At 33.9% G+C, this 23,274-nt stretch overlaps 1 protein-coding gene across 1 annotated transcript in view; it reads left to right on the top strand.

The window, feature by feature from the left end:
• Positions 1-2,400: 2,400 nt before the first annotated feature.
• The window catches only part of LOC134266806 (glycine dehydrogenase (decarboxylating), mitochondrial-like), a 33,267-nt gene continuing 12,393 nt past the window's right edge, over positions 2,401-23,274 (top strand). Inside the window, exons 1-4 of the mRNA XM_062749032.1 lie at positions 2,401-2,765; positions 9,201-9,279; positions 20,500-20,635; positions 20,945-21,109. Of these exons, the coding sequence (XP_062605016.1) occupies positions 2,553-2,765; positions 9,201-9,279; positions 20,500-20,635; positions 20,945-21,109 (593 nt within the window). The 5' untranslated portion in view covers positions 2,401-2,552. The remainder of the gene's footprint in view (positions 2,766-9,200; positions 9,280-20,499; positions 20,636-20,944; positions 21,110-23,274) is intronic.

Below are 23,274 nucleotides of genomic sequence, written 5' to 3'. Positions count from 1 at the left end.
CAAAATTGCTGATTTCCAAAAGAAGGTCTCTTGTCACCTGTGAAATATGAATGTAAAATCTCGAGAAATACATCTGTGAAATATGGAGGCTCTAAACAGTTTAAAAGTTATGGCCAAGAAAAAGTTTTTTTTTCTAAGTAGGTCAGACTCAAATGTCAAAATTATGGGTACTCAAAGGAAAACCATCTCACAAGGAATACACATGTGAAATTTGAAGGCTCTAGTGTTTTACTTTTCAAATGTTATGGCCAGTGTTAAAGTTTTTAAAAGTGGTTTAAACTCAAAAGGTCATGATCAAAAAGTTTTATATCTCAGAATAAATGCACAAGTGAAGTATGAAAGACTTAGCACCAACTGTTCTAAAGCTATTGTCAGTGTTAAAGTTTATCAACTCTAATACTAGTTCTAACTGTTTTCATATTATGGCCACTGTCACTTTTTAAAAAGTAGTTCAAACTCAAATGTCAATGTCAAAGGAAGGGACTTTTAAGAATGAATATACATTTGAAATCCCTAGCACCAACTGTGAATAGTTATCACCATGGTTAAAGTTGGTAAAGTTTTACAAAAGTGGGTCAGACTCCAAGATCAAGAGGTCAAATACGTTGGTGCCCAAAAAAAGGCGTTTTGTCACAAGAAATACACATTTGAACTTTGAAGGTCGTAGCTCCAATATGAGCAAAGTTAGAGCTTTTACGGACACAAACAGGCAGACAGACAGAAAGATAGGAGAGCTAGACAGACAGACGGACAAAACAAAACTTATATACCCTCGACTGTGAATCACGGGGACATAAAAATCTATTAGAAGTTCTCAAAAGGGGCATTTTGATATCACCCTATCTTCATTTTTGTGTTCACAAGAACATTGTCAGAATATAAAATGCTAAATAAGGTCTTTTTGGCCTGATTTTCGAAACAAAGTTTATTTTTGTAAAATGAATTGTATAATAATTCATACATTTGTTACAAAACGGAATAACTTTTTGTGCCCTGGAGCACATTTCCCCCCTCTAACTTCAATTCCTGGATCCGCGCCTGATTATTCATACATTTGTTACAAAACGGAATAATTAACTTTTTAGCACATTTCCCGATGATTCCAACTTCATTCTGTTGATTTCATGTGCACGAATCATCATCATTTATTTTAAAGTAATCGTAAACCTTTTTACGATCGCGGTGATTGTGAAGTGCCATGTAAAACAAAATCATATTTTTATGCATGATTTATGTATAAAAATCCTTATGAAATTTTTTTATATTTCTTGAGCGAAATTTGTAGACGATTATTTTCCTGTTGCAAATTATAATATATATTTTTCATTTATGATACAATGAATGAAAAGAAAACTCCATGGAACCTTCCGCCATAGATGGTCGATGCCTAGATACCTCCAAGAAATATAATCAAGTTCATGCCATTTGTGAACTAAGTATTTAGAGCAATTGCCTATCATTCAAAGGTATGAAATTACGTCAAATAAAAATTTTCTGTAGAAAATTCTCTAGACAAAATCTTAGTTATTGATTTTTAAAATTGCCTTTTTCTTTGGTTAATTAAGAACTCCAGCGATACAAATACGTTGCATTGTGTGCTTACTATTTTATAGTTAAAAATAAATAAATAAATAAAATTTCCACTTTGAAGTTTCTATCTGCGACCCTAAAGACACTTTTCACGACTTATTAATCCATCATTTTCATATAATTTAATGTTTGAAAAATCCATTTTTAATAAGAAATAATCGCCTTTTTAAAGAAAGATTATAAGATAAAATGTTAAGTAACTAGTATTAAAAGTTTACTAGTTGGAAGTTGTGACAATGAGCTTGAGAAGTAATAAGATAAGATATAAATGTGAATGGTTCTCACGCGATAGACAAGAGTTTGTGATTGGTTGAAGATGTATGTCCATGTAGGGACATTATGACCATGCAGGGAAAGCTAGCGGGGGATTGTCCCCATTCTTTTATGCTATTGGTCAATATTTGCATATGATTAGCCTTGAACTTTTTGAAGTTTAGTATGAGGCTAATATCAGGAGAAGTACGTATAACTCCAATGATGTCAACAGGTGGTAAATATTTCTTCAACTAGTAAAAATTCTGTATGAAATGTACAATAAAATTATAAGGAAAAACTGTATTCATTAAATTAGAATTCTTTGACTCTGTCAATGTTTTTTTTTTTACTTGTACAGCCAGTATATAATGCACTTTTTCCTTATGGGCACATAAGTAGCTATAAAAAAATATGCAAAGAAATATTAATCACAAAACTGGGAAAATATAATTATTCTTTATTTTTCTAGACTTTCACCTTTAAAATAATTGTGTTTTGTATATTATGCTATGCTGATTGTTTTCCCTTTTTACAGAATGTAGTAGTGAACATTGCGTAGATTAGCCACATCATTCCGTAACCCGTTTAATCTGCTTTCGGACGTCTTGGCACCCGTCCGTAGAACCAATATATTGGCCAATGAAGAAAAACAAGAAGGAAGAAGGCTGACAGTGACATAAGCTTGAATTATCCACCAATTTTTCACCATGTTTCGGATGCGCCATTTATCTGAATTTGTGAGAAGGAGCAGTGCGAATGCCCAGTTATCACTAACTCATGCAAACAAGAGTTTTGTCATAGTAAAACGCTGTAGCTCGTCTTTGGAAAAACTTCATCCAAGACATGACAACTTTATTGAGAGACACATAGGACCAAATGAAGTTGAAAAGAAAGCGATGTTAGATTTTATTGGCATGAAGGTAAGAATGTTTTTTTATTGTTTATACGCCGTGTTGATCTGTTGATATTATGTGAATACAACTTGATTACAGGTCATTAACTAAAAATATGCATAGTTATTTTTGTGTATAATTTGTTTCTTTGCATTACCAATTATTAGGATGCTGAATTAACCTCTGTCACAAAGATGTGTGTGTCTGCCACTGCTTTTAAATAGGTCTATAGGACAGAAAATTAAAATATTAATAAGTTCATAATGATGCAGACTGAAAGTTTTTTAAATATCCAAATGTAAAAAAACAAAAGATTAAGAATTAGGGTTTTTGTCATATTTTAGACCAAAACAACTTGTAACAGGAAGTGCAGACCTTGTTTACATTTTTAGGATAATGTATGTGTATGTTATGATTCGGATCAGCTGTTTTGTAATGTGGGTGTAGTATGTCCTTGACATTTGCATAATAGTCAAAACTTGTAAACAGTGGATTCTGTATCAGTTACAGTAACACTGTCTTGGCTAAAAGCATACCTTTAAATCCCTTTCTGATGTTAAAAAAAAAAAAAAAAAAAAAAAAGGAAAGAAAAAAAAAAACAGCAAATGAATATAAGAAAGACCACAGAATAAAACATGTATTTACTCCAAGAAAAATATTTTCAATGAAAATATTGTACATGTGAAATTGAAGGTAATAAATTAATATGTAAGAATATGATATTTTTTATTTTTGTTGAAAATATTGTGATACATAATTAATTAGTATCACAAAACAGTTAAAATTATCATGAATCTAGGGCTTTATACTTCAAACAACAAAAACACAGTCTAAACTGTGTCTTCACGAAATGATACGTATGTAATTTTTAATATGAATTTCCACAACAGAGTATGAATAGGCCTAGTGAAATTTTTTGACAAAATTAAGCCATTGTAGAGTATAGATGCAATTGGGTTTGGGTTTTTAGCTCACCTGAGCCGAAGGCTCAAGTGAGCTTTTCTGATCACATTTTGTCCGGCGTCTGTCTGTCTGTCTGTAAACTTTTCACATTTTCAGACTTTTTCTCAAGAACCGCTGGACCAATTTCAACCAAACTTGCCACAAAGCATCCTTGGGTGAAGGGGATTCAAGTTTGTTCAAATGAAGGTCCACGCCCTCATTCAAGGGGAGATAATTGGGAATTAATGAAAACTTGGTGGTATGTTTTAAAAATCTTCTTCTCAAGAACCACTGTGCCAGGAAAGATGAAACTTATGGGGAAACATCTTCAGGTAGTGTAGATTCAAATTTGTTCAAATCATGACCCCCGGGGGAAGGGCGGGGCCACAATGGCCGACCAAAATTTTACATAGATATATATAGGAAAATTCTTTAAAAATCTTCTTCTCAAGAATAACAAAGCCATAATTGATCATATTTTTATGGAAGCATCCTCAGGTAGTGTAGATTCAAGTTTGTTCAAATCATGACCCCCGGGGGTAGGGCGCGGCCACAATGGCCAGATCAAAGTTTTACATAGAAATATATAGGAAAATTCTTTAAAAATCTTCTTCTCAAGAATAACAAAGCCATAATTGATCATATTTATATGAAAGCATCCTCAGGTAGTGTAGATTCAAGTTTGTTCAAATCATGACCCCCTGGGGTAGGGCGGGGCCTAGGGCTGTGTATTGAGCCAAAAATTTCGATACGATACGATACAATATTTTTTAAAGCGATATGCGATATATTGGATTCTAAAACAAGTCCATCGAAAAAGGCTTATAAATCATTTTAATGCATAATTTTCATAACAACTAAGTGTTAATTACCCATTTTTAGCTCACCTGAGCCGAAGGCTCAAGTGAGCTTTTCTGATCACATTGTGTCCGTCGTCCGTCCGTCTGTCTGTCCGTCCGTAAACTTTTCACATTTTCGACTTCTTCTCAAGAACCACTGGGCCAATTTTGACCAAACTTGGTACAAAGCATCCTTGGGTGAAGGGGAATTTAAATTGTTAAAATAAAGGGCCAAATCCCTTCACAAGGGGAGGTAATCAAGAAAAGACAAAAATAGGGTGGGGTCATTAAAAAATCTTCTTCTCAAGAACCACTGGGCCAGAAAAGCTGAAACTTATGTGGAGGCATTCTGGGGTAGTGTAGATTCTAAATTGTTAAAATCATGACCCCCCGGGGATAGGGCGGGGCCACAATGGGGAATCAAAGTTTTACATAGAAATATTAAGGAAAAATCTTTAAAAATCTTCTTCTCAAGAACCACTGGGCCAGAAAAGCTGAAACTTATGTGGAAGCATCCTGGGGTAGTGTAGATTCTAAATTGTTAAAATCATGACCCCTGGGGATAGGGCGGGGCCACAATGGGGAATCAAAGTTTTACATAGAAATATATAGGAAAAATCTTTAAAAATCTTCTTCTCAAGAACCACTGGGCCAGAAAAGCTGAAACTTGTGTGGAATCATCCTCAAGTAGTGTAGATTCTAAATTGTTCAAATCATGACCCCCGGAGGAAGGGCGGGGCCACAATGGGGAATCAAAGTTTTACATAGAAATATATAGGAAAAATCTTTAAAAATCTTCTTCTCAAGAACCACTGGGCCAGAAAAGCTGAAACTTATGTGGAAGCATCCTGGGGTAGTGTAGATTCTAAATTGTTAAAATCATGACCCCCGGGGATAGGGCGGGGCCACAATGGGGAATCAAAGTTTTACATAGAAATATATAGGAAAAATCTTTAAAAATCTTCTTCTCAAGAACCACTGTGCCAGAAAAGCTGAAACTTGTGTGGAATCATCCTCAAGTAGTGTAGATTCTAAATTGTTCAAATCATGACCCCCGGAGGAAGGGCGGGGCCACAATGGGGAATCAAAGTTTTACATAGAAATATATAGGAAAAATCTTTAAAAATCTTCTTCTCAAGAACCACTGGGCCAGAAAAGCTGAAACTTATGTGGAAGCATCCTGGGGTAGTGTAGATTCTAAATTGTTAAAATCATGACTCCCGGGGATAGGGCGGGGCCACAATGGGGAATCAAAGTTTTACATAGAAATATTAAGGAAAAATCTTTGAAAATCTTCTTCTTAATAACTACTTGGTTAGTGTAGATTCTAAATTGTTCAAATCATGACCCCTGGGGGTAGAGCGAGGCCACAATGGGGAATTAAAGTTTTACATAGATATATATTGAAAAATCTTTGAAAATCTTCTTCTCAAGAACCACTGCGCCAGAAAAGCTGAAACTTGTGTGAAAGCATCCTCAGGTAGTGTAGATTCTAAATTAATCCAATCGTGACCCCTGGGGGTAGGGCTGGGCCACAATGGGAAATCAAAGTTTTACATAGAAATATATAGGAAAAATCTGTGAAAATCTTCTTCTCAAGAACCACAGGGCCATAAAAGCTGAAACTTATGTGGAAGCATCCTGGGGTAGTGTAGATTTCAAATTGTCTAAATTATGATCAGTGGGGTAGGGTGGGGTCACAATATGTATTACAAGGGGGAAATCTAGTAAAGAACAGAATGGACAAAGCTTCTCAGGTGAGCGATGTGGCCCATGGGCCTCTTGTATAGTTCTTGTCTCATTGACATTACAAATAACACTTCAAATTAAAACTTTTTATGACATTAAAATCAACATGTTCAAATTCAATTGTCTTTGTATTTTGTAACAGTTATAAAAACTGTGTTATTTCCTTACAAATTATATTATTATTGAACAGTTTTATTTCAAAAAAGTGAAATATAATCTTTGGTGATTGAAATTCCCATCTTTTTTAACAGAATTAGAAGAAAAACTGTTTGTCCGATACGTATTGGAAGTTATTTTTCGATACGATATTTTTCTTGAATATCGATACGTATCAATATATCGATATATTGATACAGCCCTAGCGGGGCCACATTGGCCGACCAAAGTTTTACATAGAAATATATAGGAAAATTCTTTAAAAATCTTCTTCTCAAGAATAACAAAGCCATAATTGATCATATTTATATGAAAGCATCCTCAGGTAGTGTAGATTCAAGTTTGTTCAAATCATGACCCCCTGGGGTAGGGCGGGGCCACATTGGCCGACCAAAGTTTTACATAGAAATATATAGGAAAATTCTTTAAAAATCTTCTTCTCAAGAATAACAAAGCCATAATTGATCATATTTATATGAAAGCATCCTCAGGTAGTGTAGATTCAAGTTTGTTCAAATCATGACCCCCTGGGGTAGGGCGGGGCCACATTGGCCGACCAAAGTTTTACATAGAAATATATAGGAAAATTCTTTAAAAATCTTCTTCTCAAAAATAAAAAAAAAACATAATGAATCATATTTATAATGAAGCATCCCCAGGTAGTGTAGATTCAAGTTTGTTCAAATCATGACCCCCGGGGGTAGGGCGCGGCCACTGTGAATGGCCAGATCAAAGTTTTACATAGAAATATATAGGAAAATTCTTTAAAAATCTTCCTCTCAAAAATAACAAAGCCATAATTTATCATATTAATATGGAAGCATCCTCAGGTAGTGTAGATTCAAATTTGTTCAAATCATGACCCAGGGGGTACGGCGGGGCCACAATGGTCAACCAAAATTTTACATAGAAATATATAGGAAAATTCTTTAAAAATCTTCTTCTCAAGAATAACAAAGCCATAATTGATCATATTTATATTGAAGCATCCTCAGGTAGTGTAGATTCAAGTTTGTTCAAATCATGACCCCCGGGGGGGGGGGGGGGGGGGGGGCACAATGGCCGACCAAAGTTTTACATAGAAATATATAGGAAAATTCTTTAAAAATCATCTTCTCAAGAATAGTAAAATCATAACTGGTCAAAGATTTACTTTTGGATTTAAACTTTTCAATAATAAACCAATTTCTTTTTTATTCCCAGCCACAGTGCTCAGGTGAGTGATGTGGCCCATGGGCCTCTTGTTTGTTTCTTCCATTTGTTCTCTGCAAGAACTTAATGACAACTATAGAGGTACTGTGTGCAATGAGCTAACTAAATGATACCCCCACCTCTCATATGAATATAATTGCAGTGTCCATGTTTTGCTATGGGAAACCCAAAATATGTGTTGGATCAAAAAGTAAAATATGAAGTGCAATTTGTAATAAATATTTTGTGAAAGTCTCATCAAATTTCATTCAGTGGTATGAGAGGAGATGAGGATAAGAGATGGGTACCCCAAACCATAACAGATAAACGGACATCCCGATTACTATATACCCTCCAACTTTTAAAGCGGGGGGTATTATAAACTGAAGGCTGGTTTTATTCATTATAATAACTCATGGAATACTTATAGTGAAGGAATTCTTGGGAAGGTTTCACACAGAAATTTGCTTGACAAATTCAATTCCAATTTCCTCTGTTCGTACACATTAGTCGACTGAGCCTGCTTTAATTGTTTTGTGTAGCTTTCGGCCCTTGCCATTATACAGTAGTTGTTTTAATCATGTGGAAGATTTGCCAGGGCAGAGCTGCAGGGCAATTATTACACGGCAAAAATTGCACTGATGATGCTATAGAATTATGATCCTCTGCTTTTGCACAAAAGTCTGCATAAATCTTTAAAAAATAAATGAAAATAAGAAATTTCAAATAGCTGTTGGTCTTTGATCTTGTCAACCCTTTAGTACACATTGTAGAATCAACTTTTTATTCCCTTTGTTACAAAAAATGCATCTTAATGCACAAATACCATTTTACTTGCTTTGAGAATTTTTCTTACAACTGAAATTTTTAATAGGGTTGAAACAATATGCCTCCTTCACAGTTCAATATGTATGGTAAAATTTGGTCTCGGTTCGGTTACTGTAGACGTACTTTTTTCCACGGGGTCATAATTCCGTGGAATCTCAATTTCTGTTTAATCCGCGGGTAGAAAATTACTCGGATTTTCTATATTGTCACTATATGCCTTACATTTATATTAAATACAGTTTGACAAATTTCTGTGGAAAATTTGTGACCGCGTACATAGCGTAAATTAATACCACGTGGAAAGAAAATACTTCTACAGTATTTTTGACATGATACATTTTGATATAAGAAAACAAATTCAACTGTTGTTTTTTACTTCCTTTTAATTTAGTCAATTAATTCATGTGCAAAATGGATAGTAGAAATCAATTTAAATATTTGACTGTTAAAAATTATTTTACAAACTTTAAGTCCACAAATATTTACCCTGGGTAATAATACAGAGGAGCATGTTTATACCTTATGCCAAACCCGACTGAATGACAATCCCGACCAAAAAACGAACCGAACCGAAAATAGAGATTTTGTACTGTGTATCAAACCGAGAAACAATACTATGGTGAATTAATACTGCGGTGAACTGTTTTACTCCTTATTTTTAAAATTTCATTACCAAAGGAGGTTTTTTTTTAACAAATTTGGAAGAAAAAATAAATTTTTCATTTAAAACTTTTCATTTTATTTCCTTTGTTTGCAGAACATTGATGAATTGATAAAGAAGTCTGTACCGGCCAACATTTTACTGGACAGAGAGCTGACGTTAGACGAGCCACTAGGTATGATATTTATTGTATAAGGTCTCATGTTACCTTAGTCAGGGCTAACATTAGATAATGCATGTCCAGTTCATTGAGTATTGACACAACTTTTATCACAAATGTCATTATGCTATTGATGATTAGCGGTCCATTCTTATCATTTCTTTGGCTTACTTCATATTATACAATAATAGAAATACAGTTAAACCTCATTATATCGAACACTATAGGACTGAGAAAAAATGACATATGCAAGGATTTGAGACATTGAGGGTTAAATGTATCTAGGACAAGTGGTTATAGGGCTTCAAAATGAGCTTCAAGTTTGATATGTATCTATGCTATTTGAGATAGCCCTGTTCAAGGCAAAAAATTTCAACTGTGTATGATTTAAGCTCACTTAGTCATAATTCAACCAACGAGCATCCTGAAGGGTCACAGTGACCTTGACCCATGTCCAATAAAGTTTAGCTCCTTGATACCACTCATGGCACAAGGTATCAATTTAAGAAATGCAAGATATGAAACATGGCATTTAGTGCACATTACAAACACCGATGCCCCCAGATGACAGCTCTTTAGCAAGGTTTATAGTTTCTCAAATACAGGTAAGATTTTGTCACAAAAAATTAAATTGTTTAATATGAGATCCATGGTACCAACCCTTCAAAACAAGGTGAAGGTGTAAGTTTTTCATAAGTAGATCATTCTGCATGGTCAAGGTCATGAGCTATAAAATTTTGATATTAACTTTAAGGGGAAGGATTGGTCACAAAAAATATTTGCACATGAAATATGAATGCCCTAACATCAACTGTTCAAAAGTTATGGAGAAGATGATTTTTTTTTTAATTAGGTCAAAATCAAGGTTAAAATAACAAAAATATTACACAAAATGATTTGCTGTATGAAAGATACACATATATTATAAAAGCCATAACTCTAACTATTTACGTTGTGACCAATGAAAAGGTTTGGTAAAATTTTGTAAAAGTGAGTCAACTTTCAAGGTCAAGAGCAAAGGGTTTAACATGTTGGTACCAGCAGGAAGAATTTGTCACAAAGAATACATATGGTATATGAAAGTTATACAGTGGCTGCAAGTCGTTATTGTTGACAACTTACATGAACGATCACGTTACACGAACGATTCCGCACGGTTAATGCAAGATTAAACCTGTTACACGAACGATCCTTCATGCACACGTTTCTACACATTACACGATCTTACACGATTGCTACCGCAAACGCACGATTCTTCACTCAAAATAGTTCAAAATATTTAGGAATCGATATTTTCAAAACGAAATACAACTTAATACCGATTATAGATTTCAAAGAATTATCAATTAATATAATATTTCATCCACTTTGGAAAAAAAAAACGGAAATGCATCTTTCTGGAACTAAATACATGTAAGATTTATTTCTTATTTTAAGTTATAAATAATTATTTAGGTAATTCTCCGACTTAAGAAAATGGAAATTTTTTTCGTTGTGTTTGAAGATAGTAGTCGGTGGACCGTAATATATGATTGAGTTGGATTCCACAATATTCAGAAAGGGGGATACGATTGGGAAAAAAAAATAGCAGCATTGGATGACTTAAATTATAGGTTATATCCATATGTTTCCATTGATTCAATGTGTTTATAAATTTCTAAAAATGGACTTGCCAATTATTTAACATCTTTTTCAAATTTAAAAAATTAATTATACCCCCCGCAAACGAAGTTTGGGGGGGTATATAGGAATCACCTTGTCCGTCTGTCTGTCCGTCCGTCTGTCTAGCTGTCCGTCTGTCTGTGCAATCGTGTCCGGTCCATATCTTTCTTACAGAGGGACATTAGAATCTACTACTCCACACAAAGATTGCCCATGACCTAAGGATGTGCCATGACCTTGACCCAAGGTCATTTGGGGAAGTTCAAGGTCACTGGAAGAAAAATTTCATAATTCGTGTCCAGTCCATATCTTTCTTATGGATAAACTTGGTAGATTCTAATTTCACACAAAGATTGCTCATGACCCAAGGATGTGTCATGACCTTGACCCAAGGTCATTTGGGGAAGTTCAAGGTCACTGGAAGGAAACTTTCATAATTCGTGTCCGGTCCGTATCTTATTATACCCCACGCAACTAGTTGCGGGAGGTATAATGTTTTTGACCCGTCCGTCAGTCAGTCAGTCAGTCAGTCAGTCAGTCCGTCAGTCAGTCCTCTTTTTTTGTCAGCGCAACTCCTCATAAACCGCTGGACAGAATTTCGTCAAACTTTGCAGGTATTTAGGACACAATGTGTAGATGTGCATATTACCAGGAAATTCCGATTCCTTTATTTTTTCCGGGAATTTCCACACTTTCCAACTTAGACTTTTTGGCCATATTTAGAATATAGAGATGAACAGTTTGTTAGCACCACTCCTCTTAAACTGTTGTACTTAGTTTCTTTTATCCCAAAGAGTTTTGCCTATTATTCAAGAAAATTTCTCCCCCCCCCCCCCCCACCACTTCAAATTAATGTTTGGATTTGTATAATGCCAAGAAATTTTGATTCCATTATTTATCTAGAAACTTCATTCCACATTTAAATGTCCTCATATGTAAGACATTTTGATGTGAAGATTTTTTTGCAATTATTGCCCTTTTTGATCTATACTATGTATTTAAAGTGCACTGTGTCTTTCATTATGTGTTTCACCGTCAAGTTTTGGGGGAGCGTGGGGTATGTGAGCTAGCTCACTTTTTCTTTCATTTATGAATAAACTTGGTAGGTAGTCATTTCACACAAAGATTGCTCATGACCTAAGGTAGTGTTATGACCTTGACCCAAGGTCATTTGGGGAAGTTCAAGGTCACTGGAAGAAAAATTTCATAATTTGTGTCCGGTCCATACATTTCTTATGGATAAACTTGGTAGGTTCTCATTTCACACAAAGATTGCCCATGACCTGAGGGTTTGTCAGGACCTTGACCCAAGGTCATTTGGGGAAGTTCAAGGTCACTGGAAGTAAAATTCATAATTTGTGTCCGGTCCATATCTTTCTTATGGATAAACTTGGTAGGTTCTCATTTCACACAAAGATTGCCCATGACCCAAGAGTGTGTCATGACCTTGACCCAAGGTCATTTGGGGAAGTTCAAGGTCACTGGAAGAAAAAAAATCCATAATTCATGTTCGGTCCATATCTTTCTTATGGATAAACTTGGTAGGTTCTCATTTCACACAAAGATTGCCCATGACCCAAGGGTGTGTCATGACCTTGACCCAAGGTCATTTGGGGAAGTTCAAGGTCACTGGAAGAAAAAATTCATAATTCCTGTTCGGTCCAGGTCGGAATTAAAAATATCTTTGTTTCCCCTAACCCGACCCTAAATTCTCAAGTTGGGTCGGTAGGTAGGTAAACAATTTTATTTTCTGACAGCAGCTTTAAAAATACATTCTAAAATTTAATGGAAAATTACATTTATAAATAAGAAAAGTACAAAAGAAAGTGATTTGAGAACAAAATGCTAAGTATCATACATATGCTGTTTAAAAGCAAAATTCATGATTAATTAATTCACAGCTGTAATTTAGATGAACTTGTGAAATATCTCACACCAGAGAACATTTATACAAATCGAATAAAAAAATGACAAGATTCTCAAATACGCAAAGACTGGACATCCGAGTGTATTTTTTCAAACCTTCAATCACCCTCCAGTGCTTATAGAAAGTCAATGTACTTTTTTGAGGGCCATGAGATTTGCAGTGGTTCTAGAGCATTTTGCTTTGGAGTTAAGACGTAAATGGCTAATTTTAAGTCGCAGGTTCAAATACCATTGAGGAACGTTGAAAACGGTCCTTCAAAAGGGACCATAAAAACTTATGTCCAGTGTCGCAGAAGATGCTGGCTCAAAAAAGATCCCCACTGCTTAATGGCAAAAAAATGCTTAGTACGTCTAAATTTGGAGCAATGGGGAAATGTTCAAATGTCGTCCCAACAAATCTTGATGGGATTAACAGCAAAGAAACAACCAATCTTCAAGGGCCAAATTAAAGAAAAATACACTGGACGTCTCAGGAAGCTGAATTTTGATTTCAAAATCATTTGGAAAGAGTATTTAAATAATATGTAAATGAACCAAACCGAATCTACAAATGATAAAAATCACGGCCAGGAACACGTTAAGTTCCAAGACAGTACCGTTGTCAGAAACCTTTAAAGTTAAGCACTGAAAATGGCTCGTTGTCATGAAAATACAGGTAAGGTTATGACAAAAACTGTCCGGTGTCATTACTTGAGAAGGCAGGTCGTGGGTAGTTTTTCATTTTTTAAGATAAATAATTTCCACCAATGTCTGAAATTGCAATGGGGAACAGGACTGACACACCTTTTGGTGTTGTATGAATTTCAGCCGTTAACATGAAGTAATATAAGAGGAGTTTGCGTTGGCAATCACATGCCCATGTCTGAAGTCATGATCGTCAGCCTGGAAATTTAATATTTCTTACTTAAAATTTATCAATTTGCTTCTTTTATTTTGAAATATGAAGAAAAACTTAATTTTACATGAGTTAGGCAACTGACAGCCTATTCTTGATAGCAGGCTTTAAGAAATCGCAATTTATACGCAAAACGTCCGTTGTCAGTACATGTTAAGTTTTTCTAGTCCGGTGTCTGTTACTTAACATTTAAGTTTATCAATAAAACAGTCTGACTAAAGCCATTCCCTACTATTTCACTTTGTTAGAAGTGAAATATTAAGGACTGATTTTCGTCAGACTGATCAATAAATACGTATATAACAAAAATGATTTAATGTATGTGCACTCTTAAGAAAGAGAAAGCAAATTGCAGAAAATGTTGAAACTTTTTGGAGGGGTCGTCTTAAGAGTAGTGTATATACACCAACGTGCTAACCATTCTGTAATGTTTTTTAGTCAATTCATTCTCTTAGTTTACTAGAGTGCAATCGTATTGCAAACAATTCCTGAAATATTATCAGTAAAACAAAAACAAAATGTTGGATCTACGCATACTTTAAAATACAGAAGTTTTTAAAACGTATTAAATTATTGACAAACAAGTTGCTGAAACAAGAATATCAAAAGTCTTGTCAGCAAATACAATTTATCATGGAGTCAAATGCTGACTGACGTTTTTCATAGTAATTGTTAGGCCATTTTTTACACATCGGCGGATTTTTCCCGGTACATTTCCCGTTCAAGACAAGGAGCACACAGTGGGTGTAAACGGTAGACAGAGGATGCTCACTCCTAAAAGAATTTTTTGAATAGGCAAAGAAATTTATTCAAAATGAAAAGAAATATGAACCAATGAAAGGAATCTTTTATGTTAAGATATAGCTCTTAAATTAACGTTTGCATAAAATCTTTGAATATTTCCTCAAAGATTAATATAATATATAATAATAGAATAATATAATATAATATTTGAATACATATCGTTCTTCCGCCTACCGCCAAGTCAATTTTCAAAAGTTAACATATTCGAAGGATTTTTAAATGTTAATTAACTTTATTTTTATAGATAATTACATGTATATAAATATTCATAAGATATTTTTTTGGGGGGGGGGGAAACAAAGAGAGATTACATTTGAAATTTTGTAAAACTTTTGTTTTTCAGAATAGAAATCAACAAAAAAAAAATGGAAAATACTTTTACCACCCCCCCTCCGTGAAACAAAAAAACCTTTTTAACAGGTAATATGGACTGTTTTTTTTTCTTTCAAAAATTCAATCAAAGTTCTTTGTGTTACAAGGGAGGGGGGATTATGTTTATAGTTTATAGACAAAAATTAACAAAATACAATATAATCAAAGATATGTTTATAGACAAAAAAACGACAAAATAAAAAACAACAACAACAACAAACAAACAAAAAAACAATATTATCACAGATATTTGAATTCATGCCGCTATGAGAAGTCTATTAAATCTTACACCTTTGGATAGTTACCATGGTTATGGATTTTTTAATCGAAAAAAAAAAAACTTTTTTTAAATCTACGCCCCCCCCCCCCCAACCCCCCCCAACCCCCCCCCCCACGAAATAGGATTTTGGGCAATTTTCCCCCATTCTTTTTCTTGTCAACTTTTTCAGGTAAGTAAAAAAAATTGATCTCTGGCTGCCCCCCCCTCCACACTTTCAAAAACGATGCTACGCCACTGGGTAATCACCCTTAATGATTTGTTATACTTTTACTTTATGCCATTCAAGTAAATGAGATAATCATCAAACTTGCATATTTGTATTCGTTTTTTTTTACTGCACTATCAGGCTCATATTTCTCATAAGAAGCATAGATGCTTATTTTTTCACCAATTTCGAATCGATTTACAACTGAAACATAACATTGCATTACATAAGGATTTACAAGGACTGACCGGCCATTTTCGATTATTTCCTTTGTTTATATATTGTATTTTAAATGCTATAAGACGTACGTCTTTTGCAATAAAGAAATTGAATTGAATATTTCAAAATATGGCGATCTTTCAATGGAGAATATCGTCTAAATCCCCCCCCCCCGCCCCTTTTTAAGAGGCTGGAAATAGGGATAATTCACTAGCAATATTAAACTAAATATTAACTACAATATTAAAACAATTCATCAATTACCATTGAACTGTTCTTTGTATGAAAACGATTTTATGGCCAAATTGCCATTAATATTGAATAAAATGAGTGCAAAACGTAGGCGGGAATCGAGAGTTAGCGTGCATATTTCTTCCTTCACTGTGAAATTTGTTTCTATAAGGAAAAAGGCTAAAACCTTTATGTATGACAAACAATAGCTGAACATTATATGAAAGGACAAGTGCACTTAAGCAATATTTATTGGGCCCTTTTGATGTGCCATTTTACTTCAAAATATATTACCAAATGGTTCTCTATTGGTAATAGTTAGATACTATTGGATATTTCTAATTTAAAAAAATGTTAAGCGCCACTTAAATCAGCATGTATTTGAAACAATTGAATATTTTGAAAGGCCTATGGATACCCTATAAATCCGGAAAAGTCGCACCGAACCTTCTTTTAGTTTCGTTTATGTAAATCAAGGAATAGATATTTAAATCAATACTTGAACAATCTGATGGTGGATCATAGTCGGGCGCGTTTGCGAAATGATATTTTCTTGTGCCAAATCTGTTTTTAAAAATATGGAATGAAATTGTGTAGTTGCCTGTATCTAAATGATTAAACTAAGAAATTGGTACTCTTGCATTTGAAAAATAACATTAATAGTTTCATCGAATTTGAAATTGAAAAAGAGTGGTATAGGTGGCTTTCAATACGTGTTTAATTGTCTTGCATGAAGGTTAAAAATGTCCTTACCCTCCCGTGTTCTTAAAAACAAATACATATAATTATTATATAAACTTCTCTAAGCGACAGGGCTTTGACTTACTAAAACAAAACCTGCCTATGTTTTACAGTGAGCAGCTTTGAGGAATGTTTACCTGGGTAGAACTCACGTGACTATCAGTATTCTAAATAATTTATTCCACACGTGGGTTCAACATGGGTCATACAGGTAAATAGCTCTCACTTGCTATAGGAAAAACATTGTACTTTTTAGTTTTTATACATTTTTAATATTTTAAATACGAGCCTAATCGTGTGCAAATTTCATACTTTCACACAAGTTTTATAAATGTAATGTGCGTCTTTTGTCATTCGCACAAGTTTGCACAACGTTAGGCTCATAGTTAACAAAGGCTTTGAAATGAATGACCGTTTTCGATTTACTATAGAAAATCGCCAATGTCGGCTGACCCCTACCACATTGTATAGTTTTGTTCTTTGTATATTCGTGGATTTCAGCGGTAAAAATTATTGAATCGTATGGTTTAAATATCAATTAATAATTTGAAATGAAATTTTTTGCTGAATTTGATTATTTATTTTTTCACATTTTACCGGGGCCCATAAGTGCACTCGTTCTTTAGAGAATACCATACGTTTAATTTCTTATGACTAATCAGTTCACCCATTTATTGAAGGCATGCTTGAAATTTATCAAAGCATAAAAAAACTAAAATCGACCTCCTTCATAGTGTTTATACGTACAGAAGAGTAGTGACAACGGACTAGTGATAACGGACTGAATTTTCCTATCTTGGTATGACAACGGACATAAATAATAATAAATCAAAATTTTCAGTTTGAAGTTGTTCAATTTTTTTCTGTAAAGGCTTATAACATGTCTTCATACTGACTTCATCAATTGGTATATATATAATATTCTTTTTACACAAAATATAACATCCCAGAAGGAAAATGAATGAAACCCACTTTTGATTTCACCAGGGTTTAATATCGCCAACGCATACTCCTCTTTTATTACTTCATTTTAACAGCTGAAATTCATACAACACCAAAAGGGGTGTCAGTCCTGTTCCCCATTGCAATTTCAGACATTGGTTGAAATTATTTAACTTAAAAAATGAAAAACTGCTGACGACCTGCCTTCTCAAGTAATGACACCGGATGGATTTTGTCATAACCTCACCTGTAAATTCATGACAACGAGCCATTTTCATTGCTTAACTTTCAAGGTTTCTGACAACGGTACTGTCTTGAAACTTAACGTGTTCCTGGCCGTGAAAATGCTATATAAAACAATGTCATAGTCATGAAGTTTAACCCGTAAATAAAGGCATGAAAAAGTACAACTGAATTATGTTTATCAGGATGAATATGCAGGCATATTTACAACTCCTGTGATTCAATAATGGCATATAATAAACATAGGGTTTATTAGATCAAAACTCAAATTAAATAAAATGCAGAGAAATTGAATGATGTGTTCACTAAGTGGGCCTCTCATCTGCTCATGAGGCTGGCCTTTCCATGTACCCGGTATTATATATGCCTGAAATTCAGCAGACAGATTTGTTTGTTCGTTGTTTACCGTCCCTTTCGAAAATTTATTCACTCACATGGAGACGCCAAGACATCTCCGAAACACTCTTAATTAGTCATGGTAAATTTTATTATCAAATTGTTTCAAGAGTGAAGAATTCTAGTTAGCTAAAGGCATAAGATTGAGACATCGCCGTTGTTTTATGAAGAACTACTTCTCTGTAATCAAATCTGGACGCTATTTTGTTTCCAACAAATGCTTGAAAATCACAGTAAAACAACGTCGGCTGTTCTGATAAAAACTGATTTTGATGAAATTGTATTTTATAAAACTTGGTTGACAACAAAAAAAAAATTTGAATCATCTTATTTAAAAAATCTTTTTGGTCGGCACAATTTAATTGGGTCGGTCGCATTAGGGGAAACAAAGGTATTTTTTATTTTGGCCCCATATCTTTCTTATAGATAAACTTACTTCTGAAAAACCCAGCAGGGGGTATTTTGTCCCATTTGGACAGTTCTAGTTAAAAGCTATCTCTAGAGATAAACACCGATAAACAAAAGCCCGAAAACCATGTCGTGTGCATGTACATTCGCAGTCTAAACATTTATGTAAGCTTTGAAAAAAATGTATAATATTTATTTGTAAAAATATTTATTTATGATTATATGAAAATTTTAAAAATATCTTGACCACAATTAGCAGTAAGCAAGAATGATCATCAGAAAAAAAAAACGTCTAAGTACGATTTATCACAATAAGTCATGCTATTTGACAAGAACATAATTTATTGTACGACTTACTTTATTGTTTGTTTACAAGCGATAATTAGTTCGTTCCGCATTCAATTAATGTAAATTTCGCGTCAATCATTTTATTTGGAATAAAAAAGTACAAACAAAATGCTTGTTTAACAAACGACATTCTGATAAAAGTTAACAAAACGAAAATATACACGTTTCTAAACGAACGATCACGCACGATTAAAACCGCAAACGATGGAATCTGATACACGCACGATCTCGCGCGTTACACGAACGATCACGCATGATACACAAACGATTCTACACGATTGGTTTGTCAACAATTAGTTGCAGCCACTGTAGCTTGAACTGCTATAAAGTTATGGCCAGATTGCAGTTTTTCAAAGGGCTAAAATGTTAATTACTAACAGATGTCTCATAGTAAATTAGCTGCAGATCTGTAGCTCTCCGAAAAAAATATAATGATAGACCAGAGAGCTACAGTGCCACCCATTTAAAAACTGTATATTTATTGCGCACAAAAAAGTGCGCTCGGTTCTTAATAAATTCTTCCAAATTCTTACCTCAATTGCAAATAAGGAAAGATTTCAAAAATCCCTTTATCTTCTTTCAAGTACTCTCGTAGTTGACATCCGAACGAAGCATATTGGACCGAATTATCTTTGAAACCAAAATGGCAGTATAAATAAGCAAAATGTTCGATGATTACAATATCAGGGTCAGGAGGACTATTAACAACAATTATGAAGAATGTTTGGTTGTGGAAAAAGTGAAAGCATATGTTAGGAACACATGGTTGGTAATATTTTGAGATTACAGTTTGAAAAACATGGAGAAATAAATTGAGAACTGAGCGCACTTTTTTGTGCGCAATAAATATACAGTTTTTTCAATGGGTGGCACTGTAGCTCTCCGGTCTATCAATATATTTTTTTCGGAGAGCTACGGACCTGCAGCTAATAGTAAATATTAATACTGTAATACATATAATCATTGTTCTAAGGACATGTATTAAAAACTGCAGTTGAACTTGAATGAAAGGCCAAATGGTCACTATGTCAGAACTCGGTATTACTAATCCTCGCTGAAAGAACAAGGAAATAATATAATGGCCTGGGCTTTTTTTTTGTTTTGTTTTTTTCAAAGCAATCATTTATTTTTTGAATCATTGTATTTTTTATGCATGCAGTAACATTTGGACATCATTAGATATTGTAATGCTGTTTTATGAGATCAAGTGCTTTACAAATATAGATCGAGCACTTGTATATGGATCTCTGGATACACAAAAACTGTCAAGGGCACACAAATTAAGAGCAACAATGTTTTGATTATGAAACTGTTGTTGACTTTCCATAAAAGCATAAAGAAAAGCAAATCTGATTAGTTATTTAAAGGTTTGCAATATGTGCCAAAAGACATTGAATATTATGTGTATGTATTGGTACACAAATTTCTTTGGCAGCGTTAGTGAACATTTATGTTTGATTGAACCGAAACTGAATTCTGGCATTGAACATTGTTGACAGTGTCCCACTATGTAAAATTTTTATATATTTTTCTTAAGTCTGATTTTGTTTATGTTTATATTAGGAGAGCTTGAATTGATTGAAAAGCTGGAACAAATGGCAGACAGGAATGAAGTTTGGAGGAGTTACATAGGAATTGGTTACTACAACACATATACCCCACACACAATACTGAGAAATATTTTTGAAAACCCTGGATGGTACAAAAACTTCACATACACATATTAATTTATATATATTTTCACTTTTCTGTTATGGACTTGATCATTAGATACTGATAATTTGTTGATTTAAATCTTCAAAATTATTTATATGGACAACTTGTTCTTTGGAGAAAAAAAACCCGTAGAGTCTATGTTCTTTGTTGTTTTCTTTAAATTAATATTACAGAATATTTTTAGTCTGACATTGATGAGCACATAAAAAATCAACACATTTTTCACTAAACACAAGACAGAAATCAGATGTTTAGGTGTAAACCATTAAGTCCCCCCTTGTTATTGACACAGGACCACTCAGTACACCCCGTACCAGGCAGAGCTGGCCCAGGGCCGACTGGAGAGCCTCCTGAATTATCAAACAATGGTGGTTGACATGACGGGACTTCCCATCGCTAACGCCTCCTTACTTGACGAGGCTACTGCTGCTGCTGAGGCTATGGGGCTCTGTTACAGGTCAGGGGAAAATTATGTTACAATTTGGTCAGGGCGAAATTATGTTACAATTATACAGGTCAGGGCAAAATTATGTTACAATTATACAGGTCAGGGCAAAATTATGTTACAATTAATATACAGGTCAGGGCAAAATTATAATTATACAGGTCAGGGCAAAATTATGTTACTATTGAACAGGGCGAAATTATGTTACAATTGTAGGTCACCTTATATACCCTGTAGCTATTGGGCTTTGTTACAGGTCACAATTAATATACAGTCAATTCTCGAATTATCGCCATTCGATTCATCGCCATTTTCGCAATACCGCCATGATTTCCCAAGAACGTTTTTCCTGCTATATAAAATTCTCTTTATAACGCCAAATTCGCATACCGCCATCCGCCACCCTGTTTTCAGTCCATTTTTAAGTGTCAATTATCTCGATATACCGCCACAGGTGCGTGTGGTCAGTGAAGCGCGGCTAATTGGTTGACACTATCCCTGTTGTAAAGCATGCAAGGCAGACAAGGTACATGCAATTAAGTAATTAAACAAGAACTAAATAAACAAAGATTTTAACATGAACTGTTATAATATTTTTGTTTTCTGTTTAATTAAAATCATTTAATTAGTCACGGCTTTGCCACGAAAGCGGTCGTTGTTAAAGTACGCCGATAACTACATAATTTAGATGATCTCTGCTTCAAACATTGCAAAGTTTGCTTAATTATACGGTATAAATTGTGAATGTTTAATTAACAATGTTGCCATAAACAATAAATTTATTCAAGAATTCATTTTCCTTACTATCGGCAATATATCACGACAATCGACCCAGCATGTTTTTTTTTTCAATGGCAGAACTGCAGATTTAAATGCACACCCATGTACTTGTATTTATTTCATAACTGCACATTTTGTTTTAGCGAATTTGTACATTAAAAAATTACTTGAAGTATTTTCAATCAGAAATATGATTTTATATTTATTTACATGTAATAAAAAGAATAGAAACGCTTTATGGTATTTCTAAGAACGGTAACTCTACTTCTTGTTTTCCAGAAGATGGAAAATTCAATTCATCGCCAAATTCGTTATACCGCCATGATTTCTAAATTACAAAAGGTGGCGGTTTATCGAGAATTAACTGTACAAGTCTGACAGGGCAAAATAATATTACAGTTGTACAGGTCAGGGTAAAGTTATGTTACAATTATAGGTCATCTTTAAAAAGTATCATTATAAATGTAGAAAATTTCCTTTTCAGAGGGTGGAGTGTTGACTGTTAATAATGCTTATGACTTGAAGTTTTAATGCCATTGATATATAATGCATGTACATGTGTATATTAAGTAGATCACACTGAGGTTCTTTATGCTATTGTAAAGTGTTTTGTTTTTAGTTAATGTACATGTAATTTGGTGGCTTTCAGTGAACATGTACAAAATGTATTTGTCATATCCGTTTACACTTTTTTTTTAAGTCACATATCAATGAATCATTAATACTTTTGGCCATTACAGTGGAAAAAAACAACAACTTACTTTTCATTTGCCATGGTGTTACATTTGCACTAAAAGGCATATTTTTTAAAGTTCTTATAACTGGAAATCATTATTTATTCATGAGAACTTAATTTTTACATAATTATGCATATAAACTCTCTGTTTCCAAGAATTTTATTCTGTCATATATTTTATATGCATAGAATATATACAGCAAAAACCATGAGGATTCATACAAATTTTGTCTCTGACATTATTAAACTCCACATGTATTAATGCAAAAATGAGGTGTCACGGCAAGTAGCTATATAAACCTCCAAAACAAGACACTTCAAATACCTTTCCATGCTAGAAGGATAAGCCAAATTTATTATATTTATATATATATCCTTTTCAAGGCCATAGATTAAAAAAAGCGTTATGACAATGACATAGTCAGTCACTCAAGGGTCACCTAAGCTTCTGCTAGCATCAATTACACACTCCAAATGCACTTGTCTTACTAAACATAACACAAATGTATTGAAACACAAACTTATGTAAGTCAGAGGTTGCTGATGAACTTTTTGTGAACTGGTCTACCTTTCAATGCAGATTAATTCAGGCATTATTTAGTCCATAGAAATACATGTTACCTCGACACATTCTAGGTCACTTAGAGAACTAGTGCACAAA

This window comes from Saccostrea cucullata, unplaced genomic scaffold (genome assembly GCF_032062105.1).
Source record: "Saccostrea cucullata isolate Sc308-1 unplaced genomic scaffold, CSIRO_AGI_Scuc_v1 ctg327, whole genome shotgun sequence".
Taxonomy (NCBI): Eukaryota; Metazoa; Mollusca; class Bivalvia; order Ostreida; family Ostreidae; genus Saccostrea; species Saccostrea cuccullata.
The sequence above is the reverse complement of the archived record's forward strand: the minus strand, read 5'-3'. Positions and strand labels throughout refer to the sequence as shown.